At 38.7% G+C, this 25818-nt stretch overlaps 1 protein-coding gene across 1 annotated transcript; it reads right to left on the bottom strand.

Moving 5' to 3' along the window:
- Positions 1 to 10689: 10689 nt before the first annotated feature.
- Positions 10690 to 24655, bottom strand: LOC129418021 (uncharacterized). Its single transcript, XM_055172925.2, has 9 exons — positions 24264 to 24655; positions 18457 to 18624; positions 17914 to 18052; positions 17740 to 17828; positions 16160 to 16223; positions 15985 to 16073; positions 15369 to 15481; positions 14811 to 14967; positions 10690 to 11490 (listed from the first exon to the last, which is right to left on the bottom strand). Exons 1-9 carry the CDS (start codon positions 24310 to 24312, stop codon positions 11333 to 11335), a joined length of 1026 nt encoding a protein of 341 aa, XP_055028900.2. The 5' UTR covers positions 24313 to 24655; the 3' UTR covers positions 10690 to 11332.
- Positions 24656 to 25818: the final 1163 nt, after the last annotated feature.

Here is a 25818-nt window from a genome sequence, read left to right as displayed (position 1 = left end):
CACAGACTTGACAAAGTCGTGTTGACACAGACTTGACAAAGTCATGTTGACAGAGACTTGACAAAATCGTGTTGGCACAGACTTGACAAAGTCGTGTTGGCCCAGACTTGACAAAGTCGTGTTGACGTGTTGACACAGACTTGACAAAGTCATGTTGACAGAGACTTGACAAAGTCGTGTTGATGTGTTGACACAGACTTGACAAAGTCATGTTGACACAGACTTGACAAAGTCGTGTTGACACAGACTTGACAAAGTCGTGTTGACACAGACTTGACAAAGTCATGTTGACGTGTTGACACAGACTTGACAAAGTCGTGTTGACAAAGACTTGACAAACTCGTGTTGACACAGACTTGACAAAGTCGTGTTGACACAGACTTGACAAAGTCGTGTTGACACAGACTTGACAAAGTCGTGTTGACACAGACTTGACAAAGGCGTGGTGACACAGACTTGACAAAGTCGTGTTGACACAGACTTGACAACGTGCTGTTGACACCGACTTGACAAAGTCGTGTTGACGTGTTGACACAGACTTGACAAAGTCGTGTTGACGTGTTGACACAGACTTGACAAAGTCGTGTTGACAGAGACTTGACAAAGTCGTGTTGACATGTTGACAGAGACTTGACAAAGTCATGTTGACGTGTTGACACAGACTTGACAAAGTCGTGTTGACAGAGACTTGACAAAGTCGTGTTGACATCTTGACAGAGACTTGTCAAAATCGTGTTGGCACAGACTTGACAAAGTCGTGTTGGCACAGACTTGACAAAGTCGTGTTGGCCCAGACTTGACAAAGTCGTGTTGGCACAGACTTGACAAAGTCGTGTTGGCCCAGACTTGACAAAGTCGTGTTGACGTGTTGACAAAGACTTGACAAAGTCGTGTTGACACAGACTTGACAAAGTCGTGTTGGCACAGACTTGACAAAGTCGTGTTGGCACAGACTTGACAAAGTCGTGTTGACGTGTTGACAGAGACTTGACAAAATCGGGTTGACGTGTTGACACAGACTTGACAAAGTCGTTTTGACGTGTTGACACAGACTTGACAAAGTCGTGTTGGCACAGACTTGACAAAGTCGTGTTGGCACAGACTTGACAAAGTCGTGTTGGCACAGACTTGACAAAGTAGTGTTGACACAGACTTGACAAAGTCGTATTGACATGTTGACACAGACTTGACAAAGTCGTGTTAATGTGTTGACACAGACTTGACAAAGTCATGTTGACACAGACTTGACAAAGTCGTGTTGACGTGTTGACACAGACTTGACAAAGTCGTGTTGACACAGACTTGACAAAGTCGTGTTGACACAGACTTGACAAAGTCGTGTTGACGTGTTAACACAGACTTGAAAAAGTCGTGTTGACGTGTTGACACAGACTTGACAAAGTCGTGTTGACGTGTTGACACAGACTTGACAAAGTAGTGTTGACACAGACTTGACAAAGTCGTGTTGTCGTGTTGACACAGACTTGACAAAGTCGTGTTGACGTGTTGACACAGACTTGACAAAGTCATGTTGACACAGACTTGACAAAGTCGTGTTGATGTGTTGACACAGACTTGACAAAGTAGTGTTGACACAGACTTGACAAAGTCGTGTTGACGTGTTGACACAGACTTGACAAAGTAGTGTTGACGTGTTGACACCGACTTGACAAAGTAGTGATAACACAGACTTGACAAAGTTGTGTTGACGTGTTGACACAGACTTGACAAAGTAGTGTTGACACAGACTTGACAAAGTCGTGTTGACGTGTTGACACAGACTTGACAAAATCATGTTGACACAGACTTGACAAAGTCATGTTGACACAGACTTGACAAAGTAGTGTTGACACAGACTTGACAAAGTCGTGTTGACGTGTTGACACAGGCTTGACAAAGTCGTGTTGACACAGACTTGACAAAGTCGTGTTGACACAGACTTGACAAAGTCGTGTTGACACAGACTTGACAAAGTCGTGTTGACACACACTTGACAAAGTCGTGTTGACACAGACTTGACAAAGTCGTGTTGACGTGTTGACACAGACTTGACAAAGTCGTGTTGACGTGTTGACACAGACTTGACAAAGTCGTGTTGACAGAGACTTGACAAAGTCGTGTTGACATGTTGACAGAGACTTGACAAAATCGTGTTGGCACAGACTTGACAAAGTCGTGTTGGCTCAGACTTGACAAAGTCATGTTGGCCCAGACTTGACAAAGTCGTGTTGACGTGTTGACACAGACTTGACAAAGTCGTGTTGACAGAGACTTGACAAAGTCGTGTTGACATCTTGACAGAGACTTGTCAAAATCGTGTTGGCACAGACTTGACAAAGTCGTGTTGGCACAGACTTGACAAAGTCGTGTTGGCCCAGACTTGACAAAGTCGTGTTGGCACAGACTTGACAAAGTCGTGTTGGCCCAGACTTGACAAAGTCGTGTTGACGTGTTGACAAAGACTTGACAAAGTCGTGTTGACACAGACTTGACAAAGTCGTGTTGGCACAGACTTGACAAAGTCGTGTTGGCACAGACTTGACAAAGTCGTGTTGACGTGTTGACAGAGACTTGACAAAATCGGGTTGACGTGTTGACACAGACTTGACAAAGTCGTTTTGACGTGTTGACACAGACTTGACAAAGTCGTGTTGGCACAGACTTGACAAAGTCGTGTTGGCACAGACTTGACAAAGTCGTGTTGGCACAGACTTGACAAAGTAGTGTTGACACAGACTTGACAAAGTCGTATTGACATGTTGACAAAGACTTGACAAAGTCGTGTTGACACAGACTTGACAAAGTCGTGTTGACACAGACTTGACAAAGTCGTGTTAATGTGTTGACACAGACTTGACAAAGTCATGTTGACACAGACTTGACAAAGTCGTGTTGACGTGTTGACACAGACTTGACAAAGTCGTGTTGACACAGACTTGACAAAGTCGTGTTGACACAGACTTGACAAAGTCGTGTTGACACAGACTTGACAAAGTCGTGTTGACACAGACTTGACAAAGTCGTGTTGACGTGTTAACACAGACTTGAAAAAGTCGTGTTGACGTGTTGACACAGACTTGACAAAGTCGTGTTGACGTGTTGACACAGACTTGACAAAGTAGTGTTGACACAGACTTGACAAAGTCGTGTTGTCGTGTTGACACAGACTTGACAAAGTCGTGTTGACGCGTTGACACAGACTTGACAAAGTCATGTTGACACAGACTTGACAAAGTCGTGTTGATGTGTTGACACAGACTTGACAAAGTAGTGTTGACACAGACTTGACAAAGTTGTGTTGACGTGTTGACACAGACTTGACAAAGTAGTGTTGACGTGTTGACACCGACTTGACAAAGTAGTGATAACACAGACTTGACAAAGTTGTGTTGACGTGTTGACACAGACTTGACAAAGTAGTGTTGACACAGACTTGACAAAGTCATGTTGACACAGACTTGACAAAGTAGTGTTGACGTGTTAACACAGACTTGAAAAAGTCGTGTTTACGTGTTGACACAGACTTGACAAAGTCGTGTTGACGTGTTGACACAGACTTGACAAAGTAGTGTTGACACAGACTTGACAAAGTCGTGTTGTCGTGTTGACACAGACTTGACAAAGTCGTGTTGACGCGTTGACACAGACTTGACAAAGTCATGTTGACACAGACTTGACAAAGTCGTGTTGATGTGTTGACACAGACTTGACAAAGTAGTGTTGACACAGACTTGACAAAGTCGTGTTGACGTGTTGACACAGACTTGACAAAGTAGTGTTGACGTGTTGACACCGACTTGACAAAGTAGTGATAACACAGACTTGACAAAGTTGTGTTGACGTGTTGACACAGACTTGACAAAGTAGTGTTGACACAGACTTGACAAAATCATGTTGACACAGACTTGACAAAGTCATGTTGACACAGACTTGACAAAGTAGTGTTGACACAGACTTGACAAAGTCGTGTTGACGTGTTGACACAGGCTTGACAAAGTCGTGTTGACACAGACTTGACAAAGTCGTGTTGACACAGACTTGACAAAGTCGTGTTGACACAGACTTGACAAAGTCGTGTTGACACACACTTGACAAAGTCGTGTTGACACACACTTGACAAAGTCGTGTTGACACACACTTGACAAAGTCGTGTTGACACAGACTTGACAAAGTCGTGTTGACAAGGACTTGACAAAGTCGTGTTGACACGGACTTGACAAAGTCGTGTTGACACGGACTTGACAAAGTCGTGTTGACACGGACTTGACAAAGTCGTGTTGACACGGACTTGATAAAGTCGTGTTGACACGGACTTGACAAAGTCGTGTTGACACGGACTTGACAAAGTCGTGTTGACACAGACTTGACAAAGTCGTGTTGAAATGTTGACAGAGACTTGACAAAATCGTGTTGACAGAGACTTGACAAAGTCGTGTTGAAATGTTGACAGAGACTTGACAAAATCGTGTTGACGTGTTGACACAGACTTGACAAAGTCATGTTGAGGTGTTGACAAAGACTTGACAAAGTCGTGTTGACACAGACTTGACAAAGTCGTGTTGGCACAGACTTGACAAAGTCGTGTTGGCACAGACTTGACAAAGTCAAGTTGACATGTTGACACAGACTTGACAAAGTCGTGTTGACACAGACTTGACAAAGTCATGTTGACAGAGACTTGACAAAGACGTGTTGACAGAGATTTGACAAAGTCGTGTTGACAGAGACTTGACAAAGTCGTGTTGATGTGTTGACAGAGACTTGACAAAATCGGGTTGACGTGTTGACACAGACTTGACAAAGTCGTTTTGACGTGTTGACACAGACTTGACAAAGTTATGTTGATGTGTTGACAAAGACTTGACAAAGTCGTGTTGACACAGACTTGACAAAGTCGTGTTGACACAGACTTGACAAAGTCGTGTTGACACAGACTTGACAAAGTCGTGTTGACACAGACTTGACAAAGTCGTGTTGACACAGACTTGACAAAGTCGTGTTGAAATGTTGACAGAGACTTGACAAAGTCGTGTTGACAGAGACTTGACAAAGTCGTGTTGAAATGTTGACACAGACTTGACAAAATCGTGTTGACGTGTTGACACAGACTTGACAAAGTCGTGTTGAGGTGTTGACAAAGACTTGACAAAGTCGTGTTGACACAGACTTGACAAAGTCATGTTGGCACAGACTTGACAAAGTCGTGTTGGCACAGACTTGACAAAGTCGTGTTGAAATGTTGACACAGACTTGACAAAATCGTGTTGACGTGTTGACACAGACTTGACAAAGTCGTGTTGAGGTGTTGACAAACACTTGACAAAGTCGTGTTGACACAGACTTGACAAAGTCGTGTTGGCACAGACTTGACAAAGTCGTGTTGGCACAGACTTGACAAAGTCGTGTTGACGTGTTGACACAGACTTGACAAAGTCGTGTTGACACAGACTTGACAAAGTCATGTTGACAGAGACTTGACAAAGACGTGTTGACAGAGATTTGACAAAGTCGTGTTGACAGAGACTTGACAAAGTCGTGTTGACGTGTTGACAGAGACTTGACAAAATCGGGTTGACGTGTTGACACAGACTTGACAAAGTTATGTTGATGTGTTGACAAAGACTTGACAAAGTCGTGTTGACACAGACTTGACAAAGTCGTGTTGACACAGACTTGACAAAGTCGTGTTGACACAGACTTGACAAAGTCGTGTTGACACAGACTTGACAAAGTCGTGTTGACACAGACTTGACAAAGTCGTGTTGACACAGACTTGACAAAGTCGTGTTGACGTGTTGACACAGACTTGACAAAGTCGTGTTGACAGAGACTTGACAAAGTCGTGTTGACGTGTTGGCACAGACTTGACAAAGTCGTGTTGGCACAGACTTGACAAAGTCGTGTTGGCACAGACTTGACAAAGTCGTGTTGACACAGACTTGACAAAGTCGTGTTGACGTGTTGACAAAGACTTGACAAAGTCGTGTTGACACAGACTTGACAAAGTCGTGTTGGCACAGACTTGACAAAGTCGTGTTGACGTGTTGACACAGACTTGACAAAGTCGTGTTGACACAGACTTGACAAAGTCGTGTTGACACAGACTTGACAAAGTCATGTTGACAGAGACTTGACAAAGACGTGTTGACAGAGATTTGACAAAGTCGTGTTGACAGAGACTTGACAAAGTCGTGTTGACGTGTTGACAGAGACTTGACAAAATCGGGTTGACGTGTTGACACAGACTTGACAAAGTCGTTTTGACGTGTTGACACAGACTTGACAAAGTCATGTTGACGTGTTGGCACAGACTTGACAAACTCGTGCTGACACAGACTTGACAAAGTCGTGTTGACGTGCTGACACAGACTTGACAAAGTCGTGTTGACACAGACTTGACAAAGTAATGTTGACACAGACTTTACACAGACTTGACAAAGTCGTGTTGACACAGACTTGACAAAGTCACTTTGAGACAGACTTGACAAAGTCGTGTTGAGAGTTGACACAGACTTGACAAAATCATGATATGGAATGTGTACTGAACTAATCTAATACTATTATATGCTTTCACGGATAATCAACAGTTTGTTTGGTCAACAAATAGTTATTATGTTTGTACATGGATGTCTTTTAATACAGAAATAAACAATGGTAGACAACATTAAACTTTTCATTTGTTGTGTGTTGACACAGACTTGACAAAGTTATGTTGATGTGTTGACAAAGACTTGACAAAGTCGTGTTGACACAGACTTGACAAAGTCGTGTTGACACAGACTTGACAAAGTCGTGTTGACACAGACTTGACAAAGTCGTGTTGACACAGACTTGACAAAGTCGTGTTGACACAGACTTGACAAAGTCGTGTTGAAATGTTGACAGAGACTTGACAAAGTCGTGTTGACAGAGACTTGACAAAGTCGTGTTGAAATGTTGACACAGACTTGACAAAATCGTGTTGACGTGTTGACACAGACTTGACAAAGTCGTGTTGAGGTGTTGACAAAGACTTGACAAAGTCGTGTTGACACAGACTTGACAAAGTCATGTTGGCACAGACTTGACAAAGTCGTGTTGGCACAGACTTGACAAAGTCGTGTTGAAATGTTGACACAGACTTGACAAAATCGTGTTGACGTGTTGACACAGACTTGACAAAGTCGTGTTGAGGTGTTGACAAACACTTGACAAAGTCGTGTTGACACAGACTTGACAAAGTCGTGTTGGCACAGACTTGACAAAGTCGTGTTGGCACAGACTTGACAAAGTCGTGTTGACGTGTTGACACAGACTTGACAAAGTCGTGTTGACACAGACTTGACAAAGTCATGTTGACAGAGACTTGACAAAGACGTGTTGACAGAGATTTGACAAAGTCGTGTTGACAGAGACTTGACAAAGTCGTGTTGACGTGTTGACAGAGACTTGACAAAATCGGGTTGACGTGTTGACACAGACTTGACAAAGTTATGTTGATGTGTTGACAAAGACTTGACAAAGTCGTGTTGACACAGACTTGACAAAGTCGTGTTGACACAGACTTGACAAAGTCGTGTTGACACAGACTTGACAAAGTCGTGTTGACACAGACTTGACAAAGTCGTGTTGACACAGACTTGACAAAGTCGTGTTGACACAGACTTGACAAAGTCGTGTTGACGTGTTGACACAGACTTGACAAAGTCGTGTTGACAGAGACTTGACAAAGTCGTGTTGACGTGTTGGCACAGACTTGACAAAGTCGTGTTGGCACAGACTTGACAAAGTCGTGTTGGCACAGACTTGACAAAGTCGTGTTGACACAGACTTGACAAAGTCGTGTTGACGTGTTGACAAAGACTTGACAAAGTCGTGTTGACACAGACTTGACAAAGTCGTGTTGGCACAGACTTGACAAAGTCGTGTTGACGTGTTGACACAGACTTGACAAAGTCGTGTTGACACAGACTTGACAAAGTCGTGTTGACACAGACTTGACAAAGTCATGTTGACAGAGACTTGACAAAGACGTGTTGACAGAGATTTGACAAAGTCGTGTTGACAGAGACTTGACAAAGTCGTGTTGACGTGTTGACAGAGACTTGACAAAATCGGGTTGACGTGTTGACACAGACTTGACAAAGTCGTTTTGACGTGTTGACACAGACTTGACAAAGTCATGTTGACGTGTTGGCACAGACTTGACAAACTCGTGCTGACACAGACTTGACAAAGTCGTGTTGACGTGCTGACACAGACTTGACAAAGTCGTGTTGACACAGACTTGACAAAGTAATGTTGACACAGACTTTACACAGACTTGACAAAGTCGTGTTGACACAGACTTGACAAAGTCACTTTGAGACAGACTTGACAAAGTCGTGTTGAGAGTTGACACAGACTTGACAAAATCATGATATGGAATGTGTACTGAACTAATCTAATACTATTATATGCTTTCACGGATAATCAACAGTTTGTTTGGTCAACAAATAGTTATTATGTTTGTACATGGATGTCTTTTAATACAGAAATAAACAATGGTAGACAACATTAAACTTTTCATTTGTTGTGCACAGACATACAGTACTGTGCAAAATTATTGTGCCACTATCACCAGCTTTGTTGTTTCAGCAAGTTTTATTGTCCATACATATTTATTTTTTACTCTTTTTTTAAGATACAAACAGAAAATACAGGAAATATGCACACAAAATTAAAAAAAAAAATCAGAACTAAATGTCTGTTTTAAGGCATCAGTCAGTATTTAGTGGGACCTCTCTCGGCTCGAAACACATTGCTCAAGTGGAAGGGGAGTTTCCCTAAATACTTGTCACTTTAGCTTATACTGTTTTTAATACTACATACAAGTGTCCTGTATTTTCTGGTTGTATATGGGTGATTCTCACGAAAACTTGGTTTTAAAAATGTCAAGCATGAAAATGTAAAAATTGCTTAAATTTACTTTTTTTCCCAACAGACATTGAAAAACAAAGTCTGGAGTAAATGGGAACATTAATTTAAAAACTTTTACTTATCATTTAACACTTTTTGTAACATAATTTAAAAAATTAGTCCTAAAAAAATCTCATTACCGCAACAGTCAGAAAACATCAACACTGACATATTTTCAAAATGACATGACAAACCTGAAAGAACATAATTTTGAGATTCTGCACATGCATTTAAAATTAAAGTATTATGCTTCTATTAATTAAATGAACATTTAATAAGCATCTGTTGCGGTAATGATAATCAAAATGTCGTGTAAGCATTCTGACAAGACAATATTTCAAATTAACTGTAAAAAAATGATCTTACCTGGTAGCCATCTTGAAGTAACCGGTCCATGTGCTTGGTCACTCAAAATCAAACTTTATTAAAATTCTGTATGTGTGCTTAAACTGTTCTCAAAAAGTGTTGCGGAGGATGAGAACATCAGGCATGGACACATCATTTTCCTAATTGTTCTTCATTATTATTATACATAAATATTCAGTAAATAGTTTTTCTGTCATCTAAAGTAGTCTAGCAAAACATCTAGTGTTAATTTGATTAAATTACAACATAACGCATGTTCAAACACAGCCGGACACATTGCGGTAATGAGAATTTCAGCAGAAAATGAGATAAAATTTCCAATTATAAAGTCTTATGTTGAAATCACACATTGTGCAAGGTAGAACACAGTATTGTGTTAATTCTGATGCTTTTTAATGTTACTACATTACACATTTTAAAGCTAAAATCATTAGTGCCGTGGTGTTTCAATGGTTTCGTGAGAATCACCCATATGATCACTATACAATTGCAAAAACAACAAATCTAACGGTAGCATGGTGGCCTAAGACTTTTGCACAGTACTGTATGTCTCTAAAAGTAGGATTTGCTGATTCACTCTAAATTCTGCTGGGTTTTTTAAACCCAATGCTGGGTAAATATTGGACAGAACACATGTTGGGTTATAAATACACCTATGCTGGGTTGTTTCAACTCAAGTTTGGGTTAACAACAACCCAGCATAGGTGTATTTATAACCCAACATGTGTTCTGTCCAATATTTACCCAGAATAAATAAGCCCATAGAATTTAGTGTTGGTTGGTGTGGTATTTTTCCAATCTTCCTCCACTTTGATTGGACGACTAAAAGAAAAATGCCAAGCGCAGCATTTTTCACCACAGTTGTCAACTCTTTAGAAGACCCAAAACTCACCAATTACATTCTAACTTATATGGTGTGCTTTTTCATGGTGATCATTGTGTATTTGTTTACATATAAAAATCACATATGGGGCACATAGCTTTACTGCTGGTGACTAACTTCTTTAGGGCAGGACTAAATAAAAAACAAACTTTATTTTTTTTAAATCCTCTTATTCTCTTATTTTCAACATTTCCAGATTTGGGAAAGTGTATGTACACTTTTGACCACCACTACCATTATATTACGCTATGGACTAAAACAAAAATCAAAACTAAAACTAAACTGAAATAAAATAACACATTACAAAACTAAATAAATAATAGTAATTTTTACTATAATAACCCTGCTTTATACAACTGTGTATGAGACAAATAAACCCCTTAAATTGAATCCTTGAATCCTTCTTGTTAAGGCTGTAAAGTTACTTAAAAATGCAAATGTTGATATATGCAGATGGTTTTCAGGGTATTTTCAAGCATAGGAAATTCAGTCAAACACACACATTTACAGTAGTGCAAAGCTTTTTATTCCAGTATATGTCCTGGAAATTGTCAAAATGTGTTTCATTTTAAAAGTGGCACATTACATGAAATATACAACAATGTATATAATATAAAGTACCTTGACAATCCCAAGTAGTAAAAGGTAGTGGTACCAAAACAACATTAATGGTATGTGAACAAAATAAGCAAAATCCAGCACCAGCCCAAAACCTTTCAGTGCCATGACTTAATATCTGATGCAATTTAAACAAAACATACAAAAAATACTGAAAAGCTTTTTTTACTCTTCAAGCTTAACAGAAAAGATGTCGAAATGACTTCAAAATGAAATACAGTAACATGGTCAGTAGTAAACAAGTTTAAAAATGGGAATGCAGAAAAGTGCCATAACATGAAACATGTTCTCTTCATTCATTAAATACTAATAGTATCTTACCAATATATAAAGTTTGGATCAGTTCAATAAAATGTCTAAATAGAAAAATACTAACAAAATTTTTTTTTACATCTGTAACATATTTTTCAGCTTTTGTATCAATGCTCGTGAGTTTCAAATATCAACCTGAAAGCATATAAGCCTGAGCTGATATAGAGAGGCTCCTTTGGTTATAGGGGAATTTGGTTTCGAAAGTAAATGGTACCATCACCAGCCGGCATATACAGGCTCTGCATCACATGGGATTCCGTAAAAGCGGCCAGGCGGTCTGTCTTTTTGTAAGAGAGACGTTCGAGCGAGGGAGAGCTCACTGTCATTGTCTTTCCTCCTCCGCAGAACCAAAACAATAATAAAGAGAAGACCCACTGTGGAGAAAAAAACATATTTAAAGAGGATGACATTTGATCCTTCGCCTTAAATTGTTACTGACCAAATCTAGTTTAGCACCTCTATACGTAATAATGTAAACAGATTATTGTATAGGAACCTGCATAATGATTGCAGTATAAGGCTATACTGTATCTATAGCATCAATGTTTAAAGAGTATGGTTCCAAAACGCGATAAACGGCATTTAAAAAAAAGAGTTACTGACAAAATCTACGGAGCCTCTAAGGTGACATTGGAGTAAAAAAACTCAAAAGTTTAGTTTCATGTGCTCACGTGAAACTTTCGCCTGCTCACGTGAAACTTTCGCCTGCCCACGCAAAATCTTCATATGCTCACGCGAAACCTTCATGTGCAGAGTTTTTTTTAAAGTTTACGCGAAACTAAACTTTACTTAATTTTGCTCCATGTCCCCTTATGGGCTCTGTAAAAATCAGTATTGTATCAGGTCAGTATTTAAAAGTAAATTCTTAATTTTACGCAAAATCCAATATCCGCCGTGTTATTCTGTCATCTTTTCTCCCTTTTTTCCCAAAACGTGATAAACCCCACTCCTCCTTTTCTGCAGAATGCAATAAATCCGCTCAACAAATCACAGCGCACCATTCCACGCATTGTACAGTCTTGTTCAAAATAATAGCAGTACAATGTGACTAACCAGAATAATCAAGGTTTTTAGTATATTTTTTTATTGCTGCGTGGCAAACGAGTTGCCAGTGGGTTCAGTGGATTCTCGGAGAGCAAACGGGACCCAGCATTCATGGTGTGCACGCTCTTGGGGCTGTGCAATTGGGCAATTAGTTGAAATAGTTGAAAGGGGTGTGTTCAAAAAAATAGCAGTGTGGCATTCAATCACTTGAGGTCATCAATTTTGTGAAGTAACAGGTGTGAATCAGGTGGACCCTATTTAAGGATGAAGCCAACACTTGTTGAACATGCATTTGAAAGCTGAGGAAAATGGGTCGTTCAAGACATTGTTCAGAAGAACAGCGTACTTTGATTAAAAAGTTGATTGGAGAGGGGAAAACCTATAAAGAGGTGCAAAAAATGATATGCTGTTCAGCTAAAATGATCTCCAATGCCTTAAAATGGAGAGCAAAACCAGAGAGACGTGGAAGAAAACGGAAGACAACCATCAAAATGGATAGAAGAATAACCAGAATGGCAAAGGCTCAGCCAATGATCACCTCCAGGATGATCAAAGACAGTCTGGAGTTACCTGTAAGTACTGTGACAGTTAGAAGACGTCTGTGTGAAGCTAATCTATTTTCACGAATCCCCCGCAAAGTCCCTCTGTTAAAAAAAAGGCATGTGCAGAAGAGGTTACAATTTGCCAAAGAACACATCAACTGGCCTAAAGAGAAATGGAGGAACATTTTGTGGACTGATGAGAGTAAAATTGTTCTTTTTGGGTCCAAGGGCCACAGGCAGTTTGTGAGACGACCCCCAAACTCTGAATTCAAGCCACAGTACACAGTGAAGACAGTGAAGCATGGAGGTGCAAGCATCATGATATGGGCATGTTTCTCCTACTATGGTGTTGGGCCTATTTATCGCATACCAGGGATCATGGATCAGTTTGCATATGTTAAAATACTTGAAGAGGTCATGTTGCCCTATGCTGAAGAGGACATGCCCTTGAAATGGCTGTTTCAACAAGACAATGACCCAAAACACACTAGTAAACGGGCAAAGTCTTGGTTCCAAACCAACAAAATTAATGTTATGGAGTGGCCAGCCCAATCTCCAGACCTTAATCCAATTGAGAACTTGTGGGGTGATATCAAAAATGCTGTTTCTGAAGCAAAACCAAGAAATGTGAATGAATTGTGGAATGTTGTTAAAGAATCATGGAGTGGAATAACAGCTGAGAGGTGCCACAAGTTGGTTGACTCCATGCCACACAGATGTCAAGCAGTTTTAAAAAACTGTGGTCATACAACTAAATATTAGTTTAGTGATTCACAGGATTGCTAAATCCCAGAAAAAAAAAATGTTTGTACAAAATAGTTTTGAGTTTGTACACTCAAAGGTAGACACTGCTATTTTTTTGAACACACCCCTTTCAACTAATTGCCCAATTGCACAGCCTTAAGAGCGTGCATATCATGAATGCTGGGTCTCATTTGTTTTCTGAGAATCTACTGAACCTACTGGTAACTTGTTTGCCACGTAGCAATAAAAAATATACTAAAAACCTTGATTATTCTGGTTAGTCACATTGTACTGCTATTATTTTGAACAATACTGTACAATAAACAACAATGGCGTTGAGTACACGGTATCCTAGTTTTTCTCATCTTGTACTTTGTGATCAACAAACAAACAAAAACAAAATAATACTTTAATGGTATGGATAAACCTGTGGTGGTTTTCTGTGATGGAAAAGAAACGTAAGCCATCCACATCTAATAATTTATGCGAGAGGCACTCGGGATACGGAAAATGCCGGTTGCTTGTTCTCCCGACAGCATTAAGCCTCTGTCATGCTAACACATTGACTCCAGGGGATCTTATGAAAAACGTTCCATTATTTTACGCGAACCCAACGAAAAACGAGCAGGACCAAAATATTTTAAAGCTGATCGCTGTCAAAAAAAAGTGACGACGTTCAAAGTATAACCGCAGCAATGTGTTCTTAATATGACAAAGTAAGTGTTTTGATTAATGCCATTAATGTTTATTTTTTTAATCAGTGTATACCACCAGTCAACAAATGAATATAACATGGCAAAGACGAATGCACATTTATATATTGATTCAATGTATTTATAGCATTTTGAAGAAAAACTTGTCATGGATTTATTGCATTTTGTGAATAAAATAATCCGTTTTAATAATAAATCTTTGAAAATCAAATTATGGATTTGAAGTTTTTATGTTATTATAAGCTAAAGATGCTATGTGAAAGTTTGTAACAGAAAATAGTGGTTTTCATCTTGCCACTTTCTTGATATAGAAAACATGTTTTTACCAAAATTAGTCAAAATGCGTTTTAGAACCAAACTCTTCATTTGCTGCTATGTAAATTGTTGTTAATAAAAATATTGATTCTTTTTTTTGTATTGAGTCATACTGCAGTAAAGTCAATAATTCTAAGGTTTATAGACTATCATAGATGATATGTTGTATAAACAAAGCTATTAAATTAGACTTATTTTAGTGGTAAGAGGGACAGAGTTTACGAAAAGGTCAATTCTCAATAGTCTCAGTCTTTTATCTGTGAAATGGACATTTTTCATAGTTTACCATGGGTACAAAAGTTCAACTGAGGGGTAATTTGTTGAAAACGTTCATACCTCCTCCGCCAATAACAAGCAGTGCTATGGTAACAGGAGCGAGTTCACATGTCTCGCCCGCTTTTCTGAAGAAGGTCTCCATGCAGTAACCCGGGGCTGTGCTGCCCTCAGGGCAGAAAGCATCATTAGGACACTGGATTGGATTTACATCCGGACTCTGGGATACACAGATAAAGGCACATTTATATTTTGGTAACAAGTAGATATCAATATTGCACTCAACGTCTATTTACTGTGTAAAAGGGAGTAGCTGTACCCAAAATGTAATGTGTGTGTGCGCGTACTTGTACAGCTATCTTTGTGAGAACCAATTTTTGTAAGACCATCAGGGTGAGGACAATAAAGTAAAGTGAGGACATTTTGTCCGGTCCTCACTTCTTAAACCCCTTTAAAGGTCTGTTTGAGGGTAAAGATATGGGTTTAGGGATAGGATTTGAATTGGGTTATGGTTGGGGCTAGGTACTTAGTTAAGGGGGCATTAGGTCAATGAGTGTCCTCATAAGGATAGCTGTACAAACGTGTGTTGTTTGTGTTTGTTGAGAGGAAGTGGTCACTCACAGGACAATAGTGGTTTTCAGGGCAAAGGTTACAGTTCTCCTGACCCCAGCGAATCTGATAAAAACCACTGCTACAAATCTGACACATTCTTTGATGGGACGGCTTGTGCATTCCTGTTCACAAACATCAACATCAAAACATTATTCGGGTTTCATAACCGTACTGTGGAAATTCTGATTCATTATTTAACAAATACCTTCATTTATCTACTGAACTATGACAAAAGTTGTATCACACTCCTCTGATTGATTTATAGTGCATCATGTTTTCAATTTCTTTTTAAGCATTAATCATCTTTATGGGATGATCCTCCAAAAATGTTCTTGGATGCCATGTATCCATATAAAGTATATATCTCCATATCCTGATTATCCCAAGTAATGCTTAGATCTAGGTATGGACCTATGTCAATATCTTTTGTTGGTTCTGCAATAATAATCATGTCAAAGATTGGAGCTGTTCATAAGAATGGTGTACAATGTTACACCTATGATGACTAATCCAAACATCTGCGATAAACCTTTGGTAGTGGCTGTTTTCATGTGTAAACAGGTCCTAGGATCTTATGAAATTATACTTGGGTGCTTTGATCTGATTGGCTAGACTAAGAAGATACCTGGGCGACAGGGTGTACATGCTTTGGAAGCAATCTGTAAAGTTTCTGAACCTGCAGGACAGGTCTGGCACTGGGCACAATTGGAGGAACTATCAGAAAAGCAGAAGAGGCATGGTATGACAAATGTCCATTATTACTGTGCATAAGACTAAACTGTATTTAAAAAGGAACTTACTTGCAGTACGTGCCTCGAGGACATGAATTACAAGAAGTTGAATTTGGCAAAGATGTGTAGAAACCTGAAGCAATAATGGAAAAAAATCAACCACGTGTTATGTCCCCATCATGACACGTAGCCATTGTTGTGTATGTGTGATTTGTACAAATCCTGGCAACGCTTCTAGTTATATTGCTATGTTTTGTTTTAAATGTGATCAAGTCTGTGAAAACCCAGCTAAAGTCCTTATTGTGATTTACTGTTTTCTACATAAAATCTGTAAAAATATAACCTTGACATTTTATGAATATCTGACTTTTTCATGTTTAAAGGACAAGTTCGGTATTTTACACTTAAAGCCCTGTTTTTCACGGTTTTGACTGAAATTTGGACATATGATGCTGGCCCGAGAATTTTCGGGGGTTTGTTCTATCACCTCCCACCTCTACACTGGCTGCATAGGTGCACTGGAACAATCCTTCCTAAAATGCATTAAACTTTCGTTTACAAAGACGTGAAACTCACCGAGTGGTCAGGGGTGTTCACTGATATGCTCACACAAAAATCGCTGCAAAAGATGCTTTACAACAAGTTTTATCATAGTTGTTGTCCAACTCCATTGACTTGTATTAGATGTGCTGTGAGGTACGGTATTACTCCAACGCCTGGAACTTGTATTCCTGCAATTGGAAAAGGCGGATTATCGCCACCAACTGAGCTGAAGTGTCTATTATTCAAGCTCTCAACGGAAGAATGTACAGGTGTGAGGCGTTTGGAAAAATAGGTCCACAAGTTTACAACGAATGTTTTGCAGCGATTTTTGTGTGAGCATGTCAGTGAACACCCCTGACCACTCGGTGAGTTTCACGTCTTTGTAAACGAAAGTTTAATGCATTTTAGGAAGGATTGTTCCAGTGCACCTATTCAGCCATTGTAAAGGTAGTGGGTGATACAACAGAAACCGAAAATTCTCTGGCCAGCATCGTACGTTCAAATTTCAGTCAAAACCGTTCTATTTCATCATAAACAATCTGAAAACAGGGCTTTAAGTGTAAAATACCAAACTTGTCATTTAAGTGCTATAATTGAGTACCCAGTGGTTCTATCAACCTAGAAAATGTGTGAAAGATCAACCCAGTAACTTAACTTTGATAAACCATTCTCTGCAAGCATGTGAAAAAATAGGTCATTGAAATTTGGCTCCCCTTGTGATGTCAGAAGGGGATAATACTGCCCCTTAATCTGCACTGTCATTTAGTGCAGGGATCCTCTCATTTGCATTTAAAAGGACACACCCAATAACAACACATTGTTGCTCACACCTACAAAGTGTCAATTTTAACATGATATAATAAATTATCTATATGGTGTTTTGAGTTAAAACTTCACATATGTACTCTGGGAACACCAAAGATTTATTTGACATCTTAAGAAAGTCTTGTGAAATGTAGCCTTTAATGCTCCAAACTCAAAATAAGATTGACATTTTAGCCTGGATTTCACAGACAGGGAAACAAATTAATACATATAAAAATAATACACTACATTTTGTAATTTGAAGAATGCAAGCCGTTTTCAGAGCAGCACAAAAGAGTTACCTGGTGTGCAGGCAATGCATGAGACAGAGCCTGTGGTATTACTGTAGGAACCAGTAGGACATGCTTGACACACAGGACTTCCAGTTAAACTGAAGACAAAATACCATAAGAGACTTTTGTAAAATGGCGTATGCTTCAAATAAACAATAACGAAGTAATAATTTCTCCACTCACTTGCTGTAAAAGCCTGATAAACACGCTAGACACCCCTGCTGTCCTGCCAGAGGCTGATAAAATCCCTGTGAGCAAGGAAGACAGCCCATAGGAAACACACACTGTCCTTCATCTGGACAACATGAACACGGCAGAGTTTCTGAGAAGACACAATGAATGAAAACATTGATGACCTTATTTACTTTCTTCAAGATCACATGATATCAAAATGAAAACTTTGTGGATTTTAGTCTGTGTTTAAGGCCATGTGTTCAAGGTCACTTACTAGCAGATTAACTCATTTAAAATATACAGTCTTCTGAAAAATTAAGCAAATATACAATAGCAATGTCACAGCTATGAAACGCACTTACATGATGTACAGCTTAAATGTACTGTACAGCAATTTACTTTGTGCTAAATGCATTATGTAAACATGGGCTACTGAGATTTCTGTTCAATCAGATGCTCTTTAAAATGAGATCGACTTTCTTCCATACAAACTGAAAGAGCAAGAGATTTTGGTGTTTCAGTAAACACTTCCACAACTGGAAAAACACACACCATTATCGTAGTAAAAGCCAGGAGTGCAGAGCATGCAGGTAGAGGTGTTTATCCCTATGCAACTGGGTTCTGTAGTGCCGGGCATGCTGGGAGTAAAAGTGGTCACGTTCGCACTGACTGCGGTGATCGTCACAGCAGGGCTGAGGGTTGTCTGACTCATCACCACTCCTACATGTTGATCGATGACAAAAATAGTTTATAATAAAAACAGTGATATGACAGATGGTTAAAGGAATAGTCAATTATCTTAAATGAAAAATCCAGACAATTTACCCACCACCATGTCATCCAAAATGTTGATGTCTTTCTTTGTTCAGTCCAGAAGAAATTAAGTTTTTTGAGGAAAACATTGCAGGATTTTTCTCATTTTAATGAACTTTGATGGACACCAACACTTCACACACTCAACACGCAACAGTCTTTTTCAACGGAGCATCAAAGGACTCCAAACGATCCCAAACGAGGCACAAGGGTCCCACCCAGCGAAATGATTGTCATTTTTGACAAGAAAAACAACAAATATACACTTTTAAAGCACAACTTCTCATATTCCTCCGGTCCTGAAAGCGTCAGCATGACCTCACGCAATACGTCATGACGTCAAGAGGTCACAGAGGACGAACGCGAAACTCCATCCCAGTGTTTACAAGTGTGTTGAAAGAGGACCGTTCCGATGTTGTTGTATGTGTTATGATCGTTTATAGTCCTTTGAAACTCCGTTGAAAAAACTGTAACGTGTTGAGTTAAGTGTTAAGTGTTGGTGTCCATTAAAGTCCACCAAAATGAGAAAAATCCTGCAATGCTTTCCCCAAAAAACACAACCTCCTCTCGACTAAACAAAGACAGACACCAACATTCTGGATGACACGGTGGCGAGTAAATTATCTGGATTTTTCTTTTAAGAAAATGGACTATTCCTTTAAAGGCACCATCGTGCTCTTAATGAAATAGTCAACCCAAATAAAAGATACTTGTCAGACATGAATAGGATTTTTTTTATTTGACTTGTCAGGCACTTTAGTTGTGTTAGGAAAAATACGGTGGATGTCATGTCCAGCTCAAAAAAGGACAAAAACCTGTTGAAAATTGTGTATGTTGACCAGTCACAACAAGAGACACGATAACCAAGGGAATTTGAGATCAATGAATTACATTTTCAGGAAATTATTATTTATTATTTCTTACATTACTTAAACACATTAATCCTATAAAATATATTACTTTTAAAAGTTCAGCACAATTGTTGTACTTTTATGAAGTTTAACAGCCTCAGTCCTGTTCACCTTTATTAGATGGAAGCCAGCAGCTATGTATTATGCAAAATACAATTACAGTATTTTCCGGACTATACGTCGCACTTTTTTCGTAGTTTGTCTGGTCCTGCGAATTATAGTCAGGTGTGGCTTATATGTCAAAATTATTTCATATGAACCAAGAAAAACCATTACCGTCTACAGCTGAGAGAGTCCGCTATATGCTGCTCCTGTATTTATGTAATTCAATGAATTTAGTGATGTGGAATGACTTCGGGAGGTTGGTGAACTTGATTTCGCTTGTTATGTTAATTTAGCCTATTCAGCCTCTCAGGTATGCTCTGTATGCTATTGTGTATCGTGAAAATAACTGTTTATGTTACTTTAACATGTACAGACACCTATTCACCCTGCTGTTCTGTGCTAATGTTTAGTTGAATAACTTGCCTTTCCAGATTAAATGTCTGTTCTTCGGCTTGGATTTTGTGAAATCATTTTCTAAATAAATGCGATTTTTGACTAATGCGACTTATAGTCTGGAAAATACGGTATATTGGCAACAACATGAAGGTTAGTTAATGGGATTTTTGGGTGAACCCTTTAACATAATATTTTACTAAAACAATTAAAGGGGACATATAATAAAAATCTGACTTTGTCCAAAGATTAAGTGCAATACTTAGGTTCCCAGTGCTTCTATCAACTTAGAAAATGTGATAAAAAACAACCCAGTAACTTTGTGTTTTGGTAAACCATTCTGTACAAGCATGTAAAAAAGAGGTAATTGAAATTTGGCTCCCCTTGTGATGTCTAAAGGGGATCTTATTATAATAATACCTAAAGGATTATTAGGAACACCTGTTCAATTTCTCATTAATGCAATTATCTAATCACATGGCAGCTGCTTCAATGCATTTAGGGGTGTTGTCCTGTTCAAGACAATCTCCTGAACTCCAAACTGAATGTCAGAATAGGAAAGAAAGGTGATTTAAGCAATTTTGAGCGTGGCATGGTTGTTGGTGCCAGACGGGCCGTCCTGTATGCGGCAGTCCTGTGGACGGAATGCCTTGTTGATGCTAGAGGTCAGAGAAGAATGGGCCGACTGATTCAAGCTGATAGAAGAGCAACTTTGACTGAAATAACCACTCGTACAACCGTGGTATGCAGCAAAGCAATTGTGAAGCCACAACATGCCCAACCTTGAGGCGGATGGGCTACAACAGCAGAAGACCCCACCGGGTACCACTCATCTCCACTACAAATAGGAAAAAGAGCCTACAATTTGCACGAGCTCACCAAAATTGGACAGTTGAAGACTGGAAAAATTTTGCCTGGTCTGATGAGTCTCGATTTCTGTTGAGACATTTAGACGGTAGAGTCAGAATTTGGTGTAAACAGCAGAGCATGTGAGCGGTGCGGCGCGGGAGCGGAGCGTTGAGAGGTGTGGTAATATTTCCATCGGGGCGCATTTCCGAAAATTCCACTCCGCTCGCTCAATACGCTCAGGACCGCTCGCTCATGCCAGAAGCCCTCTGGTAATTTGCTAGTTCGAGAATCTGTAAAAACGGCTAGCAATAAGTTATGGACTTCAAATATTGTTTAAATGAAGTCGCCAGCCTTATATATAAATGAAAGAAACAAAACTAAAATGACAGAATAACTGCGTCGTCTGCATCTAGATGCAGTTTTAAAGATTAAAATTACTTTAATAACTGATCAACACAAATACAAAGCGCCATAATATAACTGATTTCTTACCAACATTAAAACCACTTAAAATAAAAACCTTTATCTTTCTTTGTTTATCTACAGCGTCCGCTCCGTGGATGAGGAAGCTTCAGCCAAAAACACCAGTGCCTTTAGTATTAACTGACTGAACACTTGACTATGGACATTTAGATATTAAATTTTTTCATCAACAGTATCTGCGTGGAACATTATGGGGCGGTTTCCCGGACAGGGATTAGACTAGTCCTAGACTAAAACATTTTTAAAAGCTGTCCAAACTGAAAACAACTTGCTCTTATATATCTTAAAATACATCAGTGCCCTTTGTTTTGCCTCAAAATGCACACAGGTAATGTTTTTAGTAAGGCATGTTTGTTAAAACTAGTTATATTTCCTAATTAAACTAAGGCCTAGTCCGGGATTAAACTAATCCTTGTCCGGGAAACCACCCCTATAACAATTGATGATAATCTGCCGACTCGACTGATTCAGCACGTCCTCTATTTTACAGAGAGTCTGCTTAATTAACGGCTTTTCGTTCGGTCCACGTGAGCTAAACAGTTTTGTTCTGTAATTTGTTCTCGCATAGGCTATATTTATACATATTTTCGACCAAGTAACACTCGGGATAAAATGTAAGTTGTTATAGATAGCATTTAAACTTGTTCTGAAATGATGACAAATCAGTCTGACTAAAATAATATATCCAGATTAATATAGCCAAAATAATGATTTATTCGTTTTCATACTATGGATACATGTTAATTTATCTACTAATATACTATTGAAAATGCCATAAATAAATACTCATGGCCTTCTGTATTGCATTCGTTTTGTACGGTCTAATTTTAATTTCTTTAAGACACAGCTCCGTTCTGTATTTACCGATGCACTGTAAATTTGCACTTAAAAAACCTTCTTGTTAAGAAATTGTTCTTCAATTTATTTTAGTTTTTTCAAATAATATATTTATATAATAGTATAGTTTGTTAATCTTTTTCTCATAAGGGGAACGAAGTATTATAATATTTCGTATTACTTATTACATTTATTTTTACTTAAAATTGTGAATTAGTAAAACATGTGGATGTCGTGAAAACAATTGTTAATTTGAATTATATCCGGAGCTCCATATCAGTTAAACTAGGTCTAATAGCCAACACACAACTGTACATAACTGCGATTTATCAGCTAATACTTTAATTAAATGCAATTATTCAAGAACGTCAGTACAGAAAACAATTAGGCTTACTAAATATTTTTATGTCGGAGCGGGATCTGAGCGGGAATTGGTTTATTTGCCAGCGTGAGCGGAAAGTTAACGGAGCGCTTGCTTGGGCGGTGAGCGACTGAGTGGAGCGCTTGAACAGTAGAGCGGAATATTTAGCGGAGCGTCACACCGCTCTGCTTCGCTCACATGCTCTGGTAAACAAATTGATGCCTTGTTACCACTGTGCAGGCTGGTAGTGGTGGTGTAATGGTGTGGGGGATGTTTTCTTGGTACACTTTAGGCCCCTTAGTGCCAATTGGGCATCATTTAAATGCCACGGCCTACCTGAGCATTGTTTCTGACCATGTCCATCCCTTTATGACCACCATGTACCCATCCTCTGATGGCTACTTCCAGCAGGATAATTCACCATGTCACAAAGCTCGAATCATTTCAAATTGGTTTCTTGAACATGACAATGAGTTCACTATACTAAAATGGCCCCCACGGTCACCAGATCTCAACCCGATAGAGCATCTTTGGGTTGCGGTGGAACGGGAGCTTCGTGCCCTGGGTGTGCATCCCACAAATTTCCATCAACTGCAAGATGCTATCCTATCAATATAGGCCAACATTTCTAAAGAATGCTTTTAGCACCTTGTTGAATCAATGCCACGTAGAATTAAGGCAGTTCTGAAGGCGAAAGTATGTGAGTGTATGTCTCCTTTAACATAGTTGACTGACTTGTACACATCTTGGCTGACAGTAAACATTTTACAGTATAATGGGCAGTGTTTGTTCATGTTGTGCTGTTAGTAGTGTTTCAAATTTTGACATGGTTGGTTTATGTCTATTGTAAGGGTGTCACATGATTGACATCCACATTCCTGTGACTGTGTGTGTTTGTTATTGTCTGTTGGTCTGCACTGTAAATGCCACAGTGTGGTTATTAAGCATCAGCAGGGGAAAAACAGAGCTCTTACTGAGACTATAATCACATTAGCACAGAATCACACACTGAAAAAAAACTATTCTCAGGTCATATGATCCGATTTCACCCCAGAAAGAACCAGAAAGGAAAGTACAAACTATGACTGTTTGGTCTCTTTCGTGCTTTTACTATTTTGATCCACAGTTTATCATTGACTTAATAAAGCAAATTTTAATTATGTACAGTTTCAATTCTTTATCACGAATAACAGAAATTTGTAGTTGACACAACATGAACTGAATTTACATGAGAACAAATTTAAAAATGATTTCTTATAGTTCATGATATTGACTTGTATGTTTGTACACTGATTTGTTGATAAAGTAGTTATCACACTGGTCAAACAAGATGCCAAACTGACTATGAAGCATTCAAAATATTTATAAAGCTATTCAAACACTCAAAAGACTGGGAAGCTCATTACACATTTAAAGCACGATATATGTAATGTGGGACTAGTAAAAAGTAAGACTTAACAGACATTTCAAAATGTATGTCTTTATATAGATATATAGACAGATAGATAGACGAAGCTGACTGGTTAATGTTTTTTATGTTATGTGGTTACAGTATGTTAAGCAAAAAAATCGACATTTCTTTCTGATGCTTTGATTTGGCAACTCACCCAGAACACAAGCGGTTGCGAAAACAGACAAAACTCCCAAATGCTCCATGATCCAGAGATTTACTCCAGGCTTCGCCACATCTGTTTATCGATCTGAATTCATCACGTTAGATTTGTTTAAAGAATACATACATACTGAATTGCCTCGGAGTACTTTTTCTATCGATGCCTCATCAAAGTCATATGACAGATCAATCACGTGACCAGTCGCGTTCCTTAACACAAACAAACTACTACTTTTTCGGTTTTTACATCTCCAAATACTCTAAAACATAAACGAACTAAGATGCAAAACATGTTATCGTTGTATTTAAACTAAGTGACAAATTAACTAGTGATTTTATTCGAACCGTTTGAGACGACTCAAGATCTCATCGAAGTCCCGCCCTAAAAGAGCCAGCTGGACAAATGAAAACCCGTGCAAAATGTTACTATGGGGACCATAGTTTCCGCCAAAATAGAAAGACATAAAAAATACATGAAATTGGATTCTAAAACATTCATGTAATTAAAGTGGTTACATTAGCAACAACAACTAGTACAACTAACGACGATGATAAATATTTTTTTATTGTATTAAAGAAAGCCCATTGACTAACAAACAAAACATCTAAATATGTGTAATCCAAATAAAGTTAAGCATTTATTGTATATTTATTAATGGGTCATTCTTCAATTAGGGTGGCATATGAGAGTCAGAAATTGTTTGTTTTCTTTTTTCTTTTAGTATTGCTATGCATTTACAATTAGTTTAATATGCTTAACAACATGTTTTATTTTAAATATAAAAAACAATGGTGAACCATTCACTTATGTCTGTGTTGTTACCAATATTTGAAGTAATAGAGGGTATGCACATAACGTCACCGTCGGCGAGACGGACTGCGGTTACGCCCACTGAGTGGCAAAAGACAGAGCGACAGCATTTGAGTACAGCGTGACATCGGCGAAAACACAGTGAAAACGCGTCTAAATGAGAAACAGCTGTTGTGCGATAGACTGTACTAACAGATTAACAAGATTTCGGAGCTATCGTTTTACAGACTGCCAAAAAACACCGAAAGGAGAAGTAAATTGATCGTTCATGCCAACGTCCACAGACCACAGGTGGGTTAATAAGTTGCTAGGGTCACTATCAAGCAGAGGTTTTACTTTCTACTTAAAAGTATTTTTCAAGTATGTATTTTATCCGTGTCTTCCTTTGGAAAACACATTCCAAAACATATTATCATAATTTTGATTCTATTACATTTCATAAATACACGTGTTTGTTTTACATTTAATATTTAAGTACATTAACGTACATTTACTCAAGAAAAAGTAAACAATTTTAATATAATTACAGTTGTGTTCAAAATTATTCAACCCCAACTGAAATTGATTGTTTTGGCCGATTTGACATTGATTTTGATCATTCAGTCATCCTGCTTACAATTACACGAAAGAGGCATGTGTAGGTCAGACAAATATAACATAACATTTATAATGAAATAACCACAAATGTCTTTTCTGTGCTCACATCATTATCAGTTTTATTAAACCCCCAAGTGACATT

Source organism: Misgurnus anguillicaudatus, chromosome 7 (genome assembly GCF_027580225.2).
Source record: "Misgurnus anguillicaudatus chromosome 7, ASM2758022v2, whole genome shotgun sequence".
Lineage (NCBI taxonomy): Eukaryota > Metazoa > Chordata > Actinopteri > Cypriniformes > Cobitidae > Misgurnus > Misgurnus anguillicaudatus.
The sequence above is the reverse complement of the archived record's forward strand: the minus strand, read 5'-3'. Positions and strand labels throughout refer to the sequence as shown.